The following is a 22,500-nucleotide window of genomic DNA, read 5'->3' as shown; positions in this document are numbered from 1 at the left end:
GTACAGTTCTTTCATATATTTTATCTCTCTTTAACGATTTTCCTCTGGCTGGATAAAGCTTTTTTTTTAAATTAAACTTTTTAAAAGAGTTTAATAAAAAATAAAAATAAAACAAGGGTTAAATAAAATAAAACAAAATATTATTTAAAAAAAATGGTTTATCAGAGTCAGAATATTTTATCTCTCTTGAACATCTTTGCTTCGGCATGATCAGATTTTTTTTTAAGTTAAAACTTTATTGTTTATTTTTTATTTAAACTTTGTTTATATCAGTAATACAATACATCTCTATAATATCTTTTTTTTTATTAAAGATAAACTTTTTACAAGTTAAAACTATATATTAACATCATGGTACTGAATTATTACCATACTCGTATAATATTATACTTACATGGTACTTCAAAGAATATCACGTGACTGGAATGGTGTAGAGTATGATATTACCATAGTACAGTTCAGAAAAACATGGCAGTACCAACTGATTAGTGTAACTGGCATAATTATTGCCATATTACGATTTAAAGCAACGAATCGCGTCACGAACATGTTTGTGATGACAATCATGAGCTCGTTATTAATGTCAGATGAAGGTTTTGAGTTATTGAAGCTAAGCTAACTTACCTGAACAAACTAACACAACATGAACTTTGAGCTTCACCAACCAAGCTGATTTTAATCACTACGCAACAAATCATCACTGCAATTCTGATATTACTCACTTAATATCTCTGATGATTAAGTTTAAAAAGAACAACAACATTGATTAAATCTTAATAAATTGAGTGATTTATCCAAACTACCATTTACTGTCAGAGCTAAGCTGTTGTTTACCACACAAGCACTATATTAACCACATCTCCGCTCTGATTATGAATATATGAGTACATTGACAGGTGTCTCGCCTCATTTATCGCGTCTTGATCCGGATCGAGTGAAAATATTCAACACGCTTTTGCACGATTGACTCTCGTGTTCAGTCAGAGTTCATCACGGCGAGTGACGTCGGCGCGCCAGGCCCCGCCCCCTGTGCGTGCGCGCACACTGATCTCCGGTCAGGTGAACGCGCGGCGCGCTCTATGCTCTGTAATCACACTGAGGCTGAGACACTGATCCGGGATCAGCTTTTATTTGCACTTTCAAGCGCTGCATAGCGGATCTTTCACAGTCTGTAAAACAATCAGCAAGAGTAGGCTACTTTGACGGTACCATCGTACATGACCAAAAAGCATGGAAATAATACAGTACTTTTTCGTTAATGACATACAAAATGAATACAGTAGTTCGTTCGTTCGCCACATCTGATGTTGCTCTGCAATCACACACACTCAATTCTTCCCTGAGACTCACTCGGGTTCAACTTCAAGCATATTATTTAACGCAGGGGGATTTCAATCTTCCACATGCTAAGGACCCCAAAATGTAAACACAATTAAAACATACTCACAATTTATATGGTGAAAAAGTATAATATTATTATATATTATGCAAAATATTTCGCTTTGATTTGTATGTTACATTATTATGTTTTTTCACCTCACTTTAATGCTGCACTGTTATATAATGTAAAATTATTTCTATTTATTTCATCCAATCTTATAGTCATTTATTTTTGCACTTTTTCACTGAGCTTTTCTATGGAGGCCAGATTGAAAACCCCTGGTCAAACACAGAGAACAGAGGATGATAAATATCAGAGAACAGAGAATGATAAATATCAGAGAACAGTGGATGATAAATAACCTGCAGTTACACAGAAGCCCACACACACTTATTTAGTGCAGATGTAAACAATTAACTGACACTAGTTCTAGATGCACATGGTGAACCGCTGATTAAAACACATGCGCTGGATTAAACAGCAGCGGATCAGAAAAATCATTAATGTTCACACACACACACACACACACACACACAAAATGATGCAAAAAAAAAAAAAAAAAAAAGAGAAGTGAAAGGCAGCAAGTGTAAAAATAGCAAGTGGGCCAGAACTGAAGGCATCTTGTTTTCCAGTAAAAATATCTAAACAAACATTCTTCAACCAAGATACATTTACTTGAGAAGCAAAATTACATAAACAACATTTCAAATACAGTTTAATAAATAGATTTTTTTAAGAATTATTCTCATGTCTTTTAATATTGTATAAAATGATGTGGCCAATGACAGAATGAGTGCAGTGCGCTTGCAGAGACTCCGCCCACATGCTCTTCTGATTGGCTGTGATTTTCTATTGATTTGGTTGTGATGTGATCTTGGTTGTGCAAACCAAGACTTAATATCTGATGTCATTTGGCTTTTCAAGCAAATATATCTTAACCCATTTCATTCAAAAATACTGAGGAAGAAGCTCATTTTTTTGCAGTGCTTAAGAACGAAGCGTCTTGTGTCTGTGGTTTGAGAGGATGTCTCTTCATCGTCCTGATGCTGACGCGTGAAGCTGCTACACCACACTGCTCTTCTGCAGTTCCTCGATCAGAGCTGTGGATGAAAACACAAAAATCCCAGTGTCAAATCTAGAACCGCACTGTATTTCTCTCAAGAGCAACAGAGGAAGAGCACGACTGACCGCTGATGATTTCATCTTTGGTTTTCTGCAGCTCTTTGCGCATCTCCTCCAGGATTTCCTGTTATCAGACACATCATGTTTCAGTAAGTCAGTCTGTTCAAAAGAGAAACGAGTCGATGAGTGAGAAGGAGCTGCTGACCTCTTTGAATTTCTCCAGGTCGGAACCGTCTCTGGATCCGGAGTCTCCTCCGGTGCTGCTGCCGGGCCTCGTCCTGCAAGAACCACAGACACATGGAGCTTAAGTGCTCAGAGACACACAGAACCCTCAGAAACACACACAGAACCCACAGAGACACACAAAACACTCGGAGACACACAGAACACTCAGAGACACACAGAACCCTCAGAGACACACAGAACCCTTAGAGACACTCAGAGACACACAGAACCCTCAGAGACACACAGAACACTCGGAGACACACAGAACCCTTTAGAGACACTCAGAAACACACAGAACCCTCAGAGACACACAGAACCCACAGAGACACACAGAACACTCGGAGACACACAGAACACTCAGAGACACACAGAACCCTCAGAGACACACAGAACCCTCAGAGACACTCAGAGACACACAGAACCCACAGAGACACACAGAACACTCGGAGACACACAGAACACTCGGAGACACACAGAACCCTCAGAGACACACAGAACCCTCAGAGACACACAGAACCGTCAGAGACACTCAGAAACACACAGAACACTCAGAGACACACAGAACACTCAGAGACACACAGAACACTCAGAGACACACAAAACCCTTTAGAGACACTCAGAAACACACAGAACCCTCAGAGACACACAGAACCCACAGAGACACACAGAACACTCGGAGACACACAGAACACTCAGAGACACACAGAACCCTCAGAGACACACAGAACCCTCAGAGACACTCAGAGACACACAGAACACTCAGAGACACACAAAACCCTTTAGAGACACTCAGAAACACACAGAACCCTCAGAGACACACAGAACCCACAGAGACACACAGAACACTCGGAGACACACAGAACACTCAGAGACACACAGAACCCTCAGAGACACACAGAACCCTCAGAGACACTCAGAGACACACAGAACCCACAGAGACACACAGAACACTCGGAGACACACAGAACACTCGGAGACACACAGAACCCTCAGAGACACACAGAACCCTCAGAGACACACAGAACACTCGGAGACACACAGAACACTCGGAGACACACAGAACACTCAGAGACACACAGAACCCACAGAGACACACAGAACACTCTGAGACACACAGAACACTCGGAGACACACAGAACCCTCAGAGACACACAGAACCCTCAGAGACACACAGAACCCTCAGAGACACACAGAACACTCAGAGACAGACAGAACCCTCAGAGACACACAGAACCCTCAGAGACACACAGAACCCTCACAGAACCCTCAGAGACACACAGAACCCTCAGAGACACTCAGAAACACACAGAACCCTCAGAGACATTCAGAAACACACAGAACCCTCAGAGACACACAGAACCCTCGGAGACACACAGAACCCTCGGAGACACACAGAACCCTCAGAGACACACAGAACACTCAGAGACACACAGAAACACACAGAACCCTCAGAGACACCAGAACCCTCAGAAAAACACAGAACGGCAGCGGTTTTCAAAAACAATTTTAAATGTAAACAGCACGTTCAGCAATCCTCTTTCACTACCTTTGAGCTAACTTCTTTTGGGGTGGGTCGTTCTGATCCGGTACTATGTGCCGTTATTTACCGCCCGCCTAAATACAATAAGGATTTTATTGCTGATTTCTCTGAATTCATGGCCAATATCCTGACTAGTTATGAACATGTTCTTATTGTTGGTGATTTTAACATACATGTATGTTGCCCTGGTAAACCATTGGTAACTGAGTTTTTATCCCTGATTGATGCTTTTAATTTGACACAGTCTCTACGTACAATTACACATGAGAAAGGACACACTTTAGATCTAGTTCTGTCTTACGGTTTGCCTGTGTTAAACCTAGAGACACACGACGCTGTATTTTCTGATCATATGCCTGTGACATTTGAGACTGTATTTGCCCGTGCTGTGATCAAAACTCCCGCGCCTGCACGGAGCTATCGGATTATTAACCCCTCCACTGCCACTCAGTTCTCCATGGCTTTTGATCAGCTCTGCCCTCCTGACATGACTGATGTCCAGGAGCTCAGTACCTGGCTCCACTCTTCCTGTAAAGCTTTCCTGGACTCTGTGGCTCCATTAAAGGTCATGCAAACCAGACCTAAACCTGAACTCTGGTTTAATGCCGGGACTCGAGCTGTCAGACAGGAATGTCGCAGAGCTGAGCGTAAGTGGAAAACAGATAAACTGCAAGTGTCCTTTCAGATTTTTAAAGATTGCTGGCGAAACTACCAGAATGCTGTTAAAGAGGCTAAAAAAGAGTATTTCTCTAATATTATTTCATCTCACGCCCAGAATCCACGAATGCTTTTTAGTACCATTGACTCTCTTTTTAATGCTCCACAAACTGCTGGTTTAGAATCCTCTACTGAACTGTGTAATCATTTTATGCAGTTTTTTATTGATAAGGTCGCCTCTGCGAGGGCTCTCACCTCTCATCCTGTTTCTGATCCCTCTGTTTGTGTTGCTTGCCCTGTTGCTTTTAATCAATTTGAACCTGTGACGCTATCACACTTGAAGGATGTGGTTGCTCATATTAAGCCTTCTGGCTCTCCCTGTGATGCTCTCCCACCACGGTTGTTCAGAGAAGTTTTTCTCACTATTTGGTACTGGGTACTTGCTATTGTAAATGGTAGCCTGTCATCCGGTGTGGTTCCTGCAGATTTCAAGCATGCTGTAGTGACACCCCTGATAAAGAAACCTGGTTTAGATCCTACTGTGCTGAATAATTTTAGGCCAATATCCAAGCTCCCATTTGTATCTAAAATCTTGGAGAAAATTGTGTATTTACAACTAAAGTCTTTTCTTGATGAGCAGGGTTTATTAGAGATCTTTCAGTCTGGATTTAAATCCCTACACAGCACGGAGTCAGCACTGCTGAAGGTTTGCAATGACATCCTCTTGGCTTGCGACTCCAGTAACAACGTAATCCTGGTCCTGTTGGACCTTACCGCTGCCTTTGATACTGTAGACCACAGCATTTTAATCTCACGGTTACAGCACCAAGTAGGCCTCTGTGGCACTGTCCTGGAGTGGTTTAGATCCTACCTGTCTGACAGAACATTTCATGTTAAAATGGCTGAGTTTGAATCCCGCCCTGCTCCGCTGTCATGTGGCGTTCCTCAGGGTTCAATTTTAGGTCCCCTGCTTTTTTCGTTGTATCTGCTTCCTTTTGGGTCTATTCTTAGAAAACATGGTATCTCTTTCCATTGTTATGCAGACGACTGCCAGATTTATGTACCCTTAAAGCGACATGCCACCTGTTCAATTACACCTCTTTTAGCATGTCTGGAGGATATTAAAGCATGGATGGCCTTAAACTTTTTAAATTTTAATGAAAAGAAAACAGAGGTGATAATGTTTGGACCTGGTGGCTCATGTGAGACCCCTCCTGTTGAGCTGGGTCCTCTAGCCTCGTATCTTAAACCCACAGTTTTAATCCAGTCTAAAACCCACTTGGTTTTAGACTGGACAGTGATTTTAAACTGGACAGCCAAATCAACGCCACAGTCAAATCAAGTTTTTATCACCTAAGGAAATTGGCAAAGGTGAAACCTTTCCTTTCCAGGCAGCAGTTAGAAACCGTAATCCATGCCTTTATTTCTCTACGGCTGGATTACTGTAACTCCCTTTATTTTGGACTCAGTCAATCCTTACTTGCACGTTTGCAGCTGGTTCAGAACGCCGCTGCACGGGTTTTAACCGGAACCCGGAAGAGAGAACACATTACTCCCGTCCTGGCTTCACTCCACTGGCTGCCTGTGCATTTTAGAGTCCATTTTAAAATCCTCTTGTTTACTTTTAAAGCTTTAAATGGTCTTGCCCCGCCTTATTTAACTCATCTACTCAACCGCTACACTCCCTCCCGGTCCCTCCGGTCGGCTGACCAGCTGCTCCTGGTCGTCCCCGGATCCAAGCGGAAGCTCAGAGGGGACAAGGCATTCTCTGTTTGTGCTCCCAAGTTATGGAATGCCTTACCTTTAACCATTCGTCAGGCTTCCTCATTACCGATTTTTAAAACTCTTCTTAAAACTCACTTCTACACTTTGGCCTTCAACCCAAACTGAGACTTGATCTTATCTGCTAGTATTTGCTCTTAACTGTTTTATTTTGATATAGTTTTCTTGGGTTAGATCTTTCACCCCTAGTTTATTATTTTTATGATATTGTGACTGTTATTTATGTCTTGGTTGATGTTTTTGTACCCTTATGTACAGCACTTTGTTCAGCTGCTGCTGATGTGAAAGCGCTTTATAAATAAAGTGATGATGATGATGAAACACACAGAACCCTCAGAAACACAGAACCTTTATAAACACACAGAACCCTCAGAAACACACAGAACACTCACAACACTCAGAGACACACAGAACACTCAGAGACACACAGAACCTTTATAAACACACAGAACCCTCAGAAACACACAGAACCCTCAGAAACACACAGAACCCTCAGAGACACACAGAACACTCAGAGACACACAGAACACTCAGAGACACACAGAAACACACAGAACCCTCAGAAACACACAGAACCCTCAGAGACACACAGAACACTCAGAGACACACAGAAACACACAGAACCCTCAGAGACACACAGAACCCTCAGAGACACACAGAACACTCGGAGACACACAGAACACTCAGAGACACACAGAACCCTCAGAGACACACAGAAACACACAGAACACTCAGAGACACACAGAACACTCAGAGACACACAGAAACACACAGAACCCTCAGAAACACACAGAACCCTCAGAGACACACAGAACACTCAGAGACACACAGAAACACACAGAACCCTCAGAGACACACAGAACCCTCAGAGACACACAGAACACTCAGAGACACACAGAAACACACAGAACCCTCAGAAACACACAGAACCCTCAGAAACACACAGAACCCTCAGAGACACACAGAACCCTCAGAGACACACAGAACACTCAGAGACACACAGAAACACACAGAACACTCAGAGACACACAGAACCCTCAGAGACACACAGAACCCTCAGAAACACAAAGAACCCTCAGAAACACACAGAACACTCAGAGACACACAGAAACACACAGAACCCTCAGAGACACCAGAACCCTCAGAGACACACAGAACCTTTATAAACACACAGAACCCTCAGAAACACACAGAACCTTTATAAACACACAGAACCCTCAAAAACACACAGAACACTCAGAGACACACAGAACCTTTATAAACACACAGAACCCTCAGAAACACACAGAACCCTCAGAAACACACAGAACCCTCAGAGACACACAGAACACTCAGAGACACCAGAACCCTCAGAAACACACAGAACCCTCAGAAACACACAGAACCCTCAGAGACACACAGAACACTCAGAGACACCAGAACCCTTAGAAACACACAGAACCCTCAGAGACACACAGAACCCTCAGAGACACACAGAACCCTCAGAAACACACAGAACCCTCAGAAACACACAGAACCCTCAGAGACACACAGAACACTCAGAGACACCAGAACCCTTAGAAACACACAGAACACTCAGAGACACACAGAACACTCAGAGACACACAGAAACACACAGAACCCTCAGAAACACACAGAACCTTTATAAACACACAGAACCCTCAGAAACACACAGAACACTTAGAGACACACAGAACCTTTATAAACACACAGAACCCTCAGAAACACACAGAACCCTCAGAGACACCAGAACCCTTAGAAACACACAGAACCCTCAGAGACACACAGAACCCTCAGAGACACACAGAACCCTCAGAAACACACAGAACCCTCAGAAACACACAGAACCCTCAGAGACACACAGAACACTTAGAGACACACAGAACCTTTATAAACACACAGAACCCTCAGAAACACACAGAACACTTAGAGACACACAGAACCTTTATAAACACACAGAACCCTCAGAAACACACAGAACACTCAGAGACACCAGAACCCTTAGAAACACACAGAACCCTCAGAGACACACAGAACCCTCAGAGACACACAGAACCCTCAGAAACACACAGAACCCTCAGAAACACACAGAACCCTCAGAGACACACAGAACACTCAGAGACACCAGAACCCTTAGAAACACACAGAACACTCAGAGACACACAGAACACTCAGAGACACACAGAAACACACAGAACCCTCAGAAACACACAGAACCTTTATAAACACACAGAACCCTCAGAAACACACAGAACACTTAGAGACACACAGAACCTTTATAAACACACAGAACCCTCAGAAACACACAGAACCCTCAGAAACACACAGAACCCTCACCTCAGAAACACACAGAACCCTCAGAGACACACAGAACACTCAGAGACACCAGAACCCTTAGAAACACACAGAACCCTCAGAGACACACAGAACACTCAGTCCGAAGCACGAAATACCTGCTCAACGGAGCCGCAGATGCCGGAGAAACAGGGCTCTTCTCCTGAGTTTTAGGTGCTGAGTTCACCCTGTTTAAACCAGTGTGCATGTCATTAACTAAACCAACTAAAAACATTTTTGTTAAGCTGAAATGAAACATAAACATAAACTATAAAAAACGAAACAATAATTAAAATAAGATGAAGTTCAACGATTACTATCTGAAATAAAACTAAAAGAAAACTATTTAGAAATATTTTTAAAAACAAAAACGAATTACAAAAGCACATAACTAAATAAATAAAATTAAAATGAAAACTGAGGACAGGTTTAACTGATCCTGTGAACAGACACACAGAAGACGACGCGACTTTACCGTGAAATCGACGACGGCTTCTCCCACGGCTTCTTCACCACGTCTGCTTTATCTGAATGAGAAACAAAGCACGTTTGAGGTCAGGATGTGAAGTGAACCGTTCAGCGTAAACAGGAAGTAAACAGGAAGTGCGGTAAGAAGTGATTTTCTCACCTGCAGATCTGGAGTCGTTGCTCACAGAATCAGCCTGAAAACAGAGATCGGAGATCAGAGATCAGCATCACACACGGAGCTCCAGTAAAACACAAACACACTTACGCTGCTCGCTTCAACCTTCTTCGCCCCTGGAGTGTCCGTAGCTTTTCTTCTGTAACACACAGAGAGGAAGATCTGTAAATAAGGCTGCAGACTGTCTGATGGTCATGACGCATCACTGAAGTGGAGCTGCTTTATTCACCAAAACCATGATTTCAGAATGACTCATACCCAGCTGACAAAAATATGTTCAAAGAGCGTTTTGCTAACGTTCCCATGACTGAATGAATGTTCTCCGACTTGAATCGAATACATCGTTCATGGAATGTTTTCTTCTGAAATGTTTTAGTTAGACGTTTATTAAATGTAACTTGTTTCAGAACGTTCAGAGAACATTCAAAAGTAACGTTCACATAATGTTTGAAGAATGATACGATGGAACGTTTCATTAACGTTCACATAACCAAGAAAAATAACGTTTTTAAGACAAAAACTGGACATTTTGAACAGTTGGAGAACATTCATTCAGTCATGGGGACGTTAGAAAAACACTCTTTGAACATATTTTTGTCAGCTGGGTATGTGCATGGTTTCGGTGAATAAAGCAGCTCCACTTATATTGCGCGTTGCACTCTCTACCATTCATAGTAATATGAGTGTACAGTCTTTGTATACTAGTATAAGTAATTTGTATAAGTAAAGTCTTTGGTAAAGAGATGTAAGATTTGTTAAACGACTTCCTGTCTAAGCAGGTGGTTTTGGACAAAATTTATGCTATAGTATTCCAGAGCAAACATCATATGATTGTGGTGGCATTTAACTGACCGTCGAGCGAGAATTGCGCTCATTTCTCCCATCAGTCCTGGTCCTCCTCCTCCTCCTCCTCCACCTCCTCCTCCTCCACCTCCTCCTCCTCCACCTCCTCCTGAACTGGCGCTCGCCGCAGGAGCCGGCGCTCCACTGTCGTCCTGCACATCCAGTGAACAACCAGCAGAGGGCTCTGAGTTCATGCATGAGAGTTTCTCTACGCTTTTGACTTTAACGGCCTTCATTGTACACAACAATATTCAAAGTTTTTGAGGGGCAGAATTAAAATAAAAAACATCTTGATTTTATGTTGTTTAGCTTAGTTTGTCTCATTTTAAGTCATTTTGGGGCCCCTGGTTGAAAAGCGCTGGTCCACAACCTCATACAGTGGGTGTTTACATCTGTCAGGTGATCAGATCTGTATTTCTGATGTATCATGGACAACACGAGGACCGCCCACTCACCGGTCAATCATTCACTCGGAACAAAACTAAAACAGTACCAAAGCTCAAACATAGAGACAGAGCGACACGCGACATAATCTGAAAACCAAGTCCACCGAGAGGGAAATTGTCTCAGGTTACATATGTAACCCTGGTTCCCTGAAGAGGAACTCAACCTGTGTCGAGACACTGTGGGAACACCCCTGCGTGGTTGCGCAATTGGACCAGCCTGCTGCATCACAAATGTCATGAAGGGAGACATCCGGCAATAAAGCTTTTGAGGCAGCCATACTCCTGGTAGAATGGGCCCTGATAGCCATAGGAGAAGGCTGACCAGCCGCTCCATAAGCAAGTGAGATAGCCTCGACCACCCACTTGCTCATCCTCTGCTTAGATGCAGGGTAGCCTTTTCCAGGTGACCCGAAACCGACAAAGAGTTGATCCGACTTTCGCCACAGGGCACCTCTTTGTACATAGGCATCCAAAGCCCTAACAGGCCATAGCAGATTAAATTTCTCCTGATCTGATGATAAGAATGGTGGAGGACAGAAGGCCTGCAGCATAATGGGACCCGCAACATTAGCAGGGACCTTAGGGACATAACCCGGCCTAGGGGGAAGAAAGGCTTTCACCATACCAGGTGCAAATTCCAGGCACGAAGGAGCAACCGACAAGACTTGCAATTCTCTTGATGAAAGAAATAGCAAGGAGAAATAAAGTTTTTAATGTTTCTGAAACCTCTTTAATAGGCTTAAAGGGAGCCAAAGCCAGGCCTTCAAGTACAATGGCCAAAATCAAAGCCAGTGCTCTAGTGTGCAGTGCAGGCCTCAACCTCAGAGTGCTACGAAGAAAACGAGTAATGAGAGGATCTCTCCCCAATTATGCACCACCCAGATGAGTGTGGTAAGCAGATATAGCCGCCACATACACCTTTAAGGTGGAAGAAGATAATCCAGCAGAGAAACGTTCTTGCAAATAATCAAGTACTGAACCAAAGGGCAGTTGACTGGATCCAATTGACGTTCTCCACACCAAGAAGAGAACAGTCTCCACTTCAGTGCATATAGTCTTCTCGTGGAGGGAGCTCTGGACTGGAGAATGGTTTCCACGACCTCGGTTGAGAGACCCGATTCTATGAGCTGGGCCCCCTCACAGTCCACAGTTTCCACAACTCCGGATGAGGATGATTAATCGTGACCCCTGCTTGGGACAGTAGGTCCCTCCTGATTGGAATCTCCATCGGAGAGCCGTCTAGAAGGAACACATCAGGTCCAAGAACCAAACTCGGGCCGGCCAGTACAGGGCTACTAATAGTAGACTCAGTAATAGTAATAGAACTCCTGGGAGCAAAGATATCGAAGGAAAGGCGTACAGGTATAGCCTCGGCCACAACTGAACCATCGCATCTAAACCCAGGGGAGCTGGATGCGTGAGGGAGAACCACGTGGGACAGTGAGTTGTCTCTGAAGATGCAAATAGGACTACTTGTGCTTGACCAAACTTCTCCCATAGGAGCTTCACCACCTCAGGGTAAAGTCTCCATTCCCAGGGCTTCAGCCACTCATGATCGCCCCCCAACCTGTGAGGGAAGCATCCGTCGTTAGCATTACGTGATGAAAAGAAGCCCCCAGCACTGGGCCTTGGGCGAGGAACCAAGTTTTCTTAGACAACCGAACTGGCAGCACTGCGGCCCTCTTCCCCCAAGAAAGCACCGGGGAGAAACGGGCACCCTGTAATGAGGTGGAAACCGTTTCTCCCAGAGGGCCTTTCATAGTTGAAGCCTTCTTTGAGATAATGACAGTCCTCAGATCTTGACTGCAGCCGCCACTGATTGGGACCCCCCTGATTGTGGAGGAGCCCGAGTGGTGACAGAAGGCGAGAGCGGAGTGTCCATTAGAACAGATCTATCCATGTCGGATAGATTTGTCCAAACATGTCTCTCCGTGGCTGCCATTGACCGGCCTACTGACTTAGCCGTCTCCTTGGTGGCCAGAAGAGACAAATCTGTTGTGCGCTTTTGTGCACTTTTGTGTCCTTAAACGCTCGTTTTTTGGGGTCGACGGCTTATAAAAACTTATTTCTGGGTTTTTTAGCTTGTTTGCTGTACACCTTGTCACATAGCAGCTTTTAGACATTGATTTGTTTTTTGTTATAAGTCAGAAATGACAAGGAGGCAGCTTCTCACAATACAAAGTCAATGGAGACTGTTGGAATGCGCTCTGTCTCTATACAGGCATCTTATTAAACATCACTGAAGATGAACACAGTGGATCAGGTGAACTTCGGACTGACCTTGGCCACTTTCCGTAGTTTAGCTCCAGCGAGTGCTGCGGCCAGACCTCCATCTCCTCCTAGTCCTCCTCCTCCTCCTCCTCCACCTCCACCTCCACCTCCACCTCCTCCTCCAGAGGGTGGGGGCGGGGGTGGTGGACCTCCTCCTCCTGAAGGAGGTGGTGGTGGTGGTGGGGGCGGCGGGGGTCCTGGAGCAGGTGGAGGTCCGGGTGGAGGAGGAGGAGCCGAGGCCGGAGCGGGAGGAGGAACAGGAGGTGGGGCTGGCGCCGCAGATGCCTGTCTCTCTCTCTCCAGTCGTTCTTGCTCCTGTCTCTCTCTCTCCTGCTGCTCCTGCCTGAACACACACACCAGTTACACTCAGCATCTCACTGACATCCACATGAGAACCATTTAAAATAGAAATTAATAAATGCACAAACAAATCAATAAATGCACAAACAAATCAATAAATGCACAAATAAAAAAATAAATGCACAAATAAATAAATGCAAAAATAAATGAATAAATGCAGAAATAAATTAATAAATGCACAAATATATTAACAAATGCACAAATAAACACAAAAATAAATAAATAATTTATCTGTGTTTAGTAATTTATTTGTGCATTTGTTATTGTGCATTTATTAATTTATTTGTTTGTTTATTTATTTATTTGTTAATTTGTGCATTTTTTTATTTATTTGTTTAACAAATGCGCAAATAAATTAATAAACGCACAATTAAATGAATAAATGCACAAATAAATAAATAAATAAATAAGTTATTAAATGCACAAATGAATAAATGCAACATTAATAAATGCATAAATAAATAATATAAATGCACAAATAAATAAGTCAATTAAATGCGCAAATAAACTAGATGTACCGCATGGCGGTATAAAATATGACCGCCGCTCAGGCCTGCACTGGCTTTCCACAAAAATAAATGACGTGGAGCAATTTGGCTGTATTGCGTGTTTATTATAAGTTGTATATTTTAAAAGACTGTCTGGAGTATTCCTGTGGATCAAGGATAATTTAGAGTTTTGTAATTATTTGCCATTACTATTTAAGTTTTATATCAAAAGTCATTAGTTTAGACACTTAACATCCATAATGGAAAAACGTCACATCCATAACAGTGGTTTTCCCTACATAATGTATTACAAAAATGAGTTTCAAAAACAGACTTATTGTGTTCAAGCAAGTCTTTTTCATGCTACATCGGCAGTTTGTTTAATAATTCACAGACAATTTCTACAAACCTCTACCAAACGGTTGAGGTGCCTGTTGATGGTAAAAGTCAGTTATCTGACTTTGGCATGGGTTTGTTGTGTTTTACTGAAATAAAAAACATTTTTTCCCCAAAAAAGTGGTTTTATCTTGTAGCCCTGGTCCCAGAGTTTTAAAAAAACAATGTTAACAAAATTAAACTCATTCCCACTGTACCTAGTAGAACACTTAAGTAAATGTCCCATTGAAATTAATGGGATTTTATGGATTTAGGTGAAGAAAGTGTACACGTAATACATTTTGGTCTGTACCATGAAGAGAAAACTGATTCAACTATATAAACTATATATTTTCTGAAAGCGTAGACTCTCAGGATGTGATCAAACATGGCATGAAACATGTCCCACCCACGTCATTAGTATACTGCCCAAGCATAACACATTGGGTATTGGTAAATCTGTCACGAATCACACACAAAAGAGAGAGATCCAAGTGCAGTTAATTTATTGGGGTAATCCGTACTCACAATCAGTTCAGGCAAATGGTCAAAATCCAATAAATCAATCCAAGAACATAAAACACGAACAAGAACAGGCAGCAAACAGGAACAGAAGTGTGAGGACATTAAACAAGGACTCCGTGACAAACACTGAAACTGACAGGGTATATATACACAAGTGCTAAACGAGGTGACGAGAAACACCTGAACACAATGAACACTCAGTGACAGACAGGATCATGGGAAATGTAGTAACAGAGTGTAGGACACCGTGCGGGAAGAGGACCTCTAGTGGACACCCAGGGAACACAAACCAGACACTGTGACATAACCCCCCCTCTACGGAGCGGCTACCAGACGCTCCAAGACAAACAAAACAAGAGTCCAGGCAGGAGGTGAAATGGTGGAGGATCAGGGGGCGGGATGGGGGGCCAGGTCCATGGAGGGGAACAGGAATAGGGGGGAACAGCTTAGCCGGCAGCCAGGGTGAAGCAGACAGTCCATCTGGCGGCCAGGGTGGAGACTTTCCCTTGGGCGGCCAGGGCGGAGACTTTCCCTCGGGCGGCCAGGGCGGAGACTCTCCCTCGGGCGGCCAGGGCGGAGACTCTCCCTCGGGCGGCCAGGGCGGAGACTCTCCCTCGGGCGGCCAGGGCGGAGACTCTCCCTCGGGCGGCCAGGGCGGAGACTCTCCCTCGGGCGGCCAGGGCGGAGACTCTCCCTCGGGCGGCCAGGGCGGAGACTCTCCCTCGGGCGGCCAGGGCGGAGACTCTCCCTCGGGCGGCCAGGGCGGAGACTCTCCCTCGGGCGGCCAGGGCGGAGACTCTCCCTCGGGCGGCCAGGGCGGAGACTCTCCCTCGGGCGGCCACGGCGGTGAAGACCCCTGGGGCGGCCACGGTGCAGGAACTGGAACAGACACCAACGGCTCTGGAACTGGCACCACCGGCTCAGGCACTGGAACGGGCACCACCGGCTCAGGCACTGGAACTGGCACCACCGGCTCAGGCACTGGAACTGGCACCACCGGAACTGGCACCACCGACTCGGGCACTGGAACTGGCACCACCGACTCGGGCACTGGAACTGGCACCACCGACTCGGGCACTGGAACTGGCACCACCGACTCGGGCACTGGAACTGGCACCACCGACTCGGGCACTGGAACTGGCACCACCGACTCGGGCACTGGAACTGGCACCACCGACTCGGGCACTGGAACTGGCACCACCGGCTCGGGCACTGGAACTGGCACCACCGGCTCGGGCACTGGAACTGGCACCACCGGCTCGGGCACTGGAACTGGCACAACCGGCTCGGGCACTGGAACTGGCACCACCGGCTCAGGCACTGGAACTGGCACCACCGGAACTGGCAATGGAACTGGCACCACCGACTCAGGCACTGGAACTGACACCACCGGCTCAGGAACAGGAACCACCGGCTCAGGAACAGACACCACCGGCTCAGGCTCAGGAACAGACACCACCGGCTCAGGAACAGACACCACCGGCTCAGGCTCAGGAACAGACACCACCGGCTCAGGCTCAGGAACAGACACCACCGGCTGAGGCTCAGAAACAGACACCACCGGCTCAGGCTCAGGAACAGACACCACCGGCTCAGGCTCAGGAACAGACACCACCGGCTCAGGAACAGACACAGGCTCGACGGCGGCCATCTTGTCAGGGGACACCTGCTCGGCAGGCGTGACGTGAAAAGGCTCGGCAGTGGCCATCTTGTCCGAAGACACAGGCTCGGCAGGCGTGACGTGAACAGGCTCGGCGGCGGCCATCTTGTCCGAAGACACAGGCTCGGCAGGAGTGACGTGAACAGGCTCGGCGGCGGCCATCTTGTCCGAAGACACAGGCTCGGCAGGCGTGACGTGAACAGGCTCGGCGGCGGCCATCTTGTCCGAAGACACAGGCTCGGCAGGCGTGACGTGAACAGGCTCGGCGGCGGCGGCCATCTTGTCCGAAGACATAGGCTCAGGAACAGTCTCTGGTTCGGCAGACGTCCTGTGCTTCCTCCACGCCTGCAGTACCGCCACTGCATAAAAAAGGAAGACAACTTTCTTGGCCGTGGCAGGACTGATGGTGGGCGGCTCTGAGACGATCTCAGGGATGACAGTGGGCTGCTCGGAGGGGACGGCCTCCGGGCCATTGGGGAGGCAGGAAGTCTTCCTCCTCCTCCTCCGGACCACCGGACTCGAGACCACCGAACCCGGGACCACCGGAACCGGGACCACCGGACTCGGGACCACCGGAACTGGGACCACCGGGACAGTCACGGAGGGAGTCTTCCTTCTCCTCCTCCGTTTCGGGACCACCGGAACTGGGACCACTGGAGGCGGGACTGGAGTATCCCACTGACTCCGATGCTCAAGGTATCTGGTAAAACCCCAAAAGTCCAAGACTTCCAGACCCTTCATTTCCCACCCCGGCAATGGGTCATCAAGACAGGTATTAAAAATTTCTTTTAATGCTGCCTCATTGTATCCCATTCCTCTCGAGAGCGTCCAAAATGACTGAGCTATGCAACCCACCGGCAGGCCCTGCTGACGAAAGCTCAACAAATTTTGGACACGCCCCATCCGCTCTTTCTCAGTGGTAGGAGGGAGGATACGGAACCCCATCATGCTGGATCTCTTAGGTGACGGAGTCCTTCTGTCACGAATCACACACAAAAGAGAGAGATCCAAGTGCAGTTAATTTATTGGGGTAATCCGTACTCACAATCAGTTCAGGCAAATGGTCAAAATCCAATAAATCAATCCAAGAACATAAAACACGAACAAGAACAGGCAGCAAACAGGAACAGAAGTGTGAGGACATTAAACAAGGACTCCGTGACAAACACTGAAACTGACAGGGTATATATACACAAGTGCTAAACGAGGTGACGAGAAACACCTGAACACAATGAACACTCAGTGACAGACAGGATCATGGGAAATGTAGTAACAGAGTGTAGGACACCGTGCGGGAAGAGGACCTCTAGTGGACACCCAGGGAACACAAACCAGACACTGTGACAAAATCGGGTATATGGCTGATACCTAAAAAAAGTAGTAGTATGTGCATGTCTGTCTGTGTGTGTATGGGTGTGTGTCTGTGCGTGTGGATGTCAGTGTGTGTGCATGCTTGCATTTGTTTGTATTCCTGCATGTGTGTGTGTGACAGTATCATCCTAAACCAGCAACCCTTCGCTCAACAGCACCATCTACAGGCCGATGAGTGTACAGTCACTAAATGTGCACATAAATGAATTTATTTTATACCCCCCCATGGATGAAATTCTACGAAACTTAGCATACCCCCAGAGGATGTCAAGTTAATCATACACATGAAATATGGTGCAGTTCTGAACATCTCAACTGAAGATAGGGGCGATTAAAGCAGAATAATATTGCATTTTCATTTTTTATGGGAAGGGGCGCAAATCACAAATGAGTGATTATGGGCTAGGTTGATGTGGGCCCTTAAGAGCAACATACCATAAACATTTCTTCATCCTCGGTGCCACGGTTCAGGTAGTTATTTAGTAATTAAAGTTTGTAGTTATTAAAGTTAAAAAGTTTGTGAGTGGCCCCCGGGGACCAAACGAAATTTTTCCGTAAAAGTCTAGTGGGGCTACATGCCCACCAAATTTCATGTTCCCCGGTGTTTCGGTGTCCCTGGTATCGTTGACGAAAAATTCAGTAGATGACGAAAAAAAAAAAAAAAAAAAACTTTGACAATGCCTATATGACCGCTTTCGCTAGTCATAATAAATGCACAAATATATAAATAATATATATTTTCACAAGGGCAAATACATGAATAAATATATTTCTCAGGGACCAATATAAAAAATAAAAATATAAATATATATATATTGTATATTCTCAGACAGACAAATAAATAGAAAACTCGTATCGCTTCTGTAATGTGACGCATGAAACGCATGTTCAATGAGAAATAAATGTGGGCGGGACTTGATGTAATTGGTTGATGAATAAGAGGGATTGATGACATCAGCTGAGTAGGAAAAGTTTTACATTCTGATGAGTGTAGAATAAGATCACTGATGAATCACTAACAGTAAGTGAAGTGAATCAGTATTGATTTGGACTGTTGTGCAGGTCTGATCTAATGATGAAGATGATGATGATGATCATACCTCCTCTTCTGCTCTAACTCCTCAGCGCTCGGGCCGTTCTGAGGCGGTCGAGGAGGAGGAGGACCTGTACGACAGAACCCAAATCACACAGATAAGAGCAAACTCTAAACATACAGGTAATACGAGACAGTAATAATTCCTGATCACTGACCCGAATCCGCCTGACCGCTGAGCACGTCGAGCGCGTGCATCATCCAGCTGGCGAACTGAGCCGCGTCTTCTTTACTGACGAAGTTTAGCCCCCACACCTGCCGCGAGTCCCGCCACTGGTGGAACGTGGGAGTGGCCTGGTTATATTTGATCCCGCGGACCAGAGGACAGTTAATGACCACCTGCACACACACACACACACACATCAGAATACACTGGAGCTTCACAAAGGACAGGATACATAAAAAATAAATCTGAATGACAATTAAACAAAATACCATGAGGTTCTGACAAAATGTAAATTTCTCCTGTCTATTAAAAAATCTTTAAAGTCCTGCTGTAGTCAATAAGTGTACCAAAATGACATATTTAAATGTTTTTTTTCCTTGAAAAAAAATATTCATACCTTGGACAGTGTTTATATGTGTTTATATGTGAACTATAAACTTTTATCCCAGTACTTCTGTGATAATCTGAATTGTTGTAAAACAGAAATAATGATACTCTGTGGTTAAAAAGTTTGATATCTATTGATGACACCTGCTCTCTCTGGATCAGACGCAGATCTGCATGTCTACAGGCTTTCCTGGAGCTCAAACAGTAGAGCGCTGGTGCTTGCAACACCAAGGTCATGGGTTTGATTCCCAGGGAAAGCAAGAACTGATAAGAATATAAATGTGTACCTTGAAATGCAATGTAAGTCGCTTTGGATAAAAGCGTCTGCCTAATGTAAAATGTAATATTCGCTGTAATCAAACTCGGTTTAATAGACAGAGCGGAATCGTTGTCATTTAGGAGTAAGATTGCGTGGGAGTTTGAATCAAGATCTTTTAAAGATTAATCATGTAGCTCTAGCATATGAATGCAGAAGATGAATGCAATTATTCCTTACATTTTGCATGGTACCAAACTTTAAGTTTATTTCAGCTACAAAACTAGTGATATCACCATCTACAGGGCAGTGAAGGTACTGCAGCTTGTGAGTTACTCGCCCTAAACTGGTCATCAAGGCCACTTCACATGATGCGCGTGCATTAGCAGAACGTTGCTGAAACGCAGGTGTTTCACATACGAGATGAGGACATGATGAGGCCGAAACCAGTGACTATTTCATTTCACTCAACATTATTTTATTTATCCAATGTATTGAAGAGATGTTTTTGAGGCAAATTGGTTTACTTGCACCCTTTTGGTTTGTTGAGGACTAGTTAATCTTTGAGCCAACATTCAGCACCAGTAAAACACTTCAGCTCTGTTCACGTTTACTCAAGTTGCATTGGAATTAGTGACTTATAACTCAAGAGATATTTTCGCTGTACATTCTCTCAAGTATTGTTTTTAGGTACTCTTTACACCTCAGACGGCGTGCATCAGCACACAAAACAATCTCACAGGAAATGAAAGACAATTCAGGAGCTGTGAGACCGAGACGTCTCAGAGAAAACCACAGAGATCTGCAGCACACGACACTTTCCTACGATGCCCAGCGTGCAAATAAACAGCAACGAATGCATTAACACACCAAACATGAAGATATTCAGTGTAAAACTGTACATACAGTATCTACAACACAATCTCTGTGACTTCCTCCTTCCTCGGGCTGTGGCTTCACACACACTAAACTTCCCATGATTGTCTCACACGTTAAATGCCCGTTTACCTGGTATAAATGGCTGTAAAGGGATGATATAATGCCCCATTCACAAGATGTAAAATAAGTCTCTGATGTCCCCAGAGTGTGTGTGTGAAGGTTTAGCTCTAAATACCCCACAGATATTTTTATATAGCATGTTAAAATTGTCACTTTTTGAGGGTGAGCAAAAACGCACCGTTTTTGTGTGTCCCTTTAAATGCAAATGAGCTGCAGCTCCCGGCACAGGGGGCGGAGCTTCAAGAGCTGGTGTCATTTTACCTCACAGAGAAATGCACTGAAAATTTCAAAAACTTTTAGCCTGTTATGTTCAAACCGGAGTCAGACAATAGGCGCGTATCCATTACAGATTTGGGCAAAACGTTTGCGATTTTTTTCTGAATGTCGACAAAAAACTATTGCGAAATGACGGCATTTCCATTAACCGATGTTATGCGACTACATGTAATTTTTTCCTCTCGCGATAAGTAATTTCAAACATCATGGCGACGGATGTTGGTAAGTTTATATCACAGCCACTGCACTGGCCATTATAGGCGTATGTGTGTTATCCAAGCGTTAACGACCCTCATACTGGGAGCGGCTCATATGAGGAGTTCTGGGTGTTTCTCTCTCAGTTCTGCTTCCAGGTCTTCATTGTGGCATTTCTTTGAGGTTTAGAATCCAGTATTCCTGTAATTCTTTTGTTTTTTATGAATTTAATAAAGAAAGTCTCGTATTCTGCCCAAACACACCGCGTCATCTACGTCAGCTGACCTGTAAATGCGCAAAAACTGTTTCCATTGCAGTTTCGCAAAATATTTATTTTTCGAATTGCCTGAAAACCCCCTCATGCGAGCGTGTAAACTTTTTTGCGATAAATGGGAGTCTTTGTGAAAATGACATGTTTCCATTGGGCGTATTTTCAATTCGCAATTTCAATTTGCGCAAATATGAAGGGTAACGGAAACACGGGTAGTGATGGAGAGACTCAAGAATGGTTAGTTGATGAATTTATGTAGTTTATCTTTTAGTCATTGATTAGCATATTCTGTCATGATAATCTATATATCATGTTCCCGGGGGCGGGGTTTATGTAAATTTTAGGGTTGGTGATGATGTCACTAACCCGGGAGGAATGTGGTGTAGTCTCTACCAGCCGTTTGTTGTAGTCCTTAAAAAGCAATTTCTTCAAAATAAAATATCTCCCTTTGCTTTGAACTTTGAGCGTTGTAACTTTGCAAATGTTGTTTATGCTCAAACAGCAACATTACACACTAACTAAAGTTAGAAAAGTCAAATCATAATCGACCAGCCCTTTAGAGTGGTGTTGTCACCTGCTGATCCGCCTGCTGCTTGCGTCCCACCACCCTGAAGCTGTTGTTACTGGGGTTCTGGAAGATGTGGATCCGGCTGACGGCCTGAGCTCCGGAACCGGCCGGTAACCAGCGCTTACTGCCGTCATCGTACATCATCACCGTGGCCCGCGCCTGACAGATGCTCTGCTCACTGGAAGACACAACAGCAGATCACTTCAGAATCAGGGGTCAGGGGTTAGGGAGCACTCAGGGGTCAGGGGTTAGGGAGCACTCAGGGG

At 44.8% G+C, this 22,500-nt stretch overlaps 2 protein-coding genes across 9 annotated transcripts in view; both read right to left on the bottom strand.

The window, feature by feature from the left end:
- Positions 1 to 1,061, bottom strand: part of akt2l (v-akt murine thymoma viral oncogene homolog 2, like) — a 28,576-nt gene extending 27,515 nt beyond the window's left edge. The window contains exons 1-2 of one of the 6 annotated variants that reach the window (XM_081355137.1): positions 906 to 1,058; positions 395 to 420 (exon numbers count right to left, since the gene is read on the bottom strand). The gene's annotated coding sequence lies outside the window, so the exon portion shown is untranslated. Of the gene's footprint in view, positions 1 to 394; positions 421 to 624 lie in introns of all 6 variants that reach the window. The other 5 variants (XM_081355138.1, XM_081355139.1, XM_081355136.1 and 2 more) reach the window with 5 other exon arrangements.
- vaspa (vasodilator stimulated phosphoprotein a) overlaps positions 869 to 22,500 on the bottom strand; it is a 27,155-nt gene continuing 5,523 nt past the window's right edge. Inside the window, exons 2-13 of one of the 3 annotated variants that reach the window (XM_081355132.1) lie at positions 22,241 to 22,412; positions 19,275 to 19,455; positions 19,124 to 19,187; positions 13,254 to 13,587; positions 10,537 to 10,679; positions 9,775 to 9,823; positions 9,670 to 9,703; positions 9,517 to 9,568; positions 9,161 to 9,229; positions 2,709 to 2,781; positions 2,570 to 2,627; positions 869 to 2,481 (exon numbers count right to left, since the gene is read on the bottom strand). In XM_081355132.1, the coding sequence (XP_081211258.1) occupies positions 2,444 to 2,481; positions 2,570 to 2,627; positions 2,709 to 2,781; positions 9,161 to 9,229; positions 9,517 to 9,568; positions 9,670 to 9,703; positions 9,775 to 9,823; positions 10,537 to 10,679; positions 13,254 to 13,587; positions 19,124 to 19,187; positions 19,275 to 19,455; positions 22,241 to 22,412 (1,267 nt within the window). In that variant the 3' untranslated portion in view covers positions 869 to 2,443. Of the gene's footprint in view, positions 2,482 to 2,569; positions 2,628 to 2,708; positions 2,782 to 9,160; positions 9,230 to 9,516; positions 9,569 to 9,669; positions 9,704 to 9,774; positions 9,824 to 10,536; positions 10,680 to 13,253; positions 13,588 to 14,957; positions 17,629 to 19,123; positions 19,188 to 19,274; positions 19,456 to 22,240; positions 22,413 to 22,500 lie in introns of those variants that run through there. The other 2 variants (XM_081355133.1, XM_081355131.1) reach the window with 2 other exon arrangements.

This window comes from Scardinius erythrophthalmus (genome assembly GCF_964197995.2).
Source record: "Scardinius erythrophthalmus genome assembly, chromosome: 23".
NCBI classification, from domain to species: Eukaryota; Metazoa; Chordata; class Actinopteri; order Cypriniformes; family Leuciscidae; genus Scardinius; species Scardinius erythrophthalmus.
Note: the sequence above shows the minus strand (reverse complement) of the source record. Positions and strands in the feature narration are given on the sequence as shown.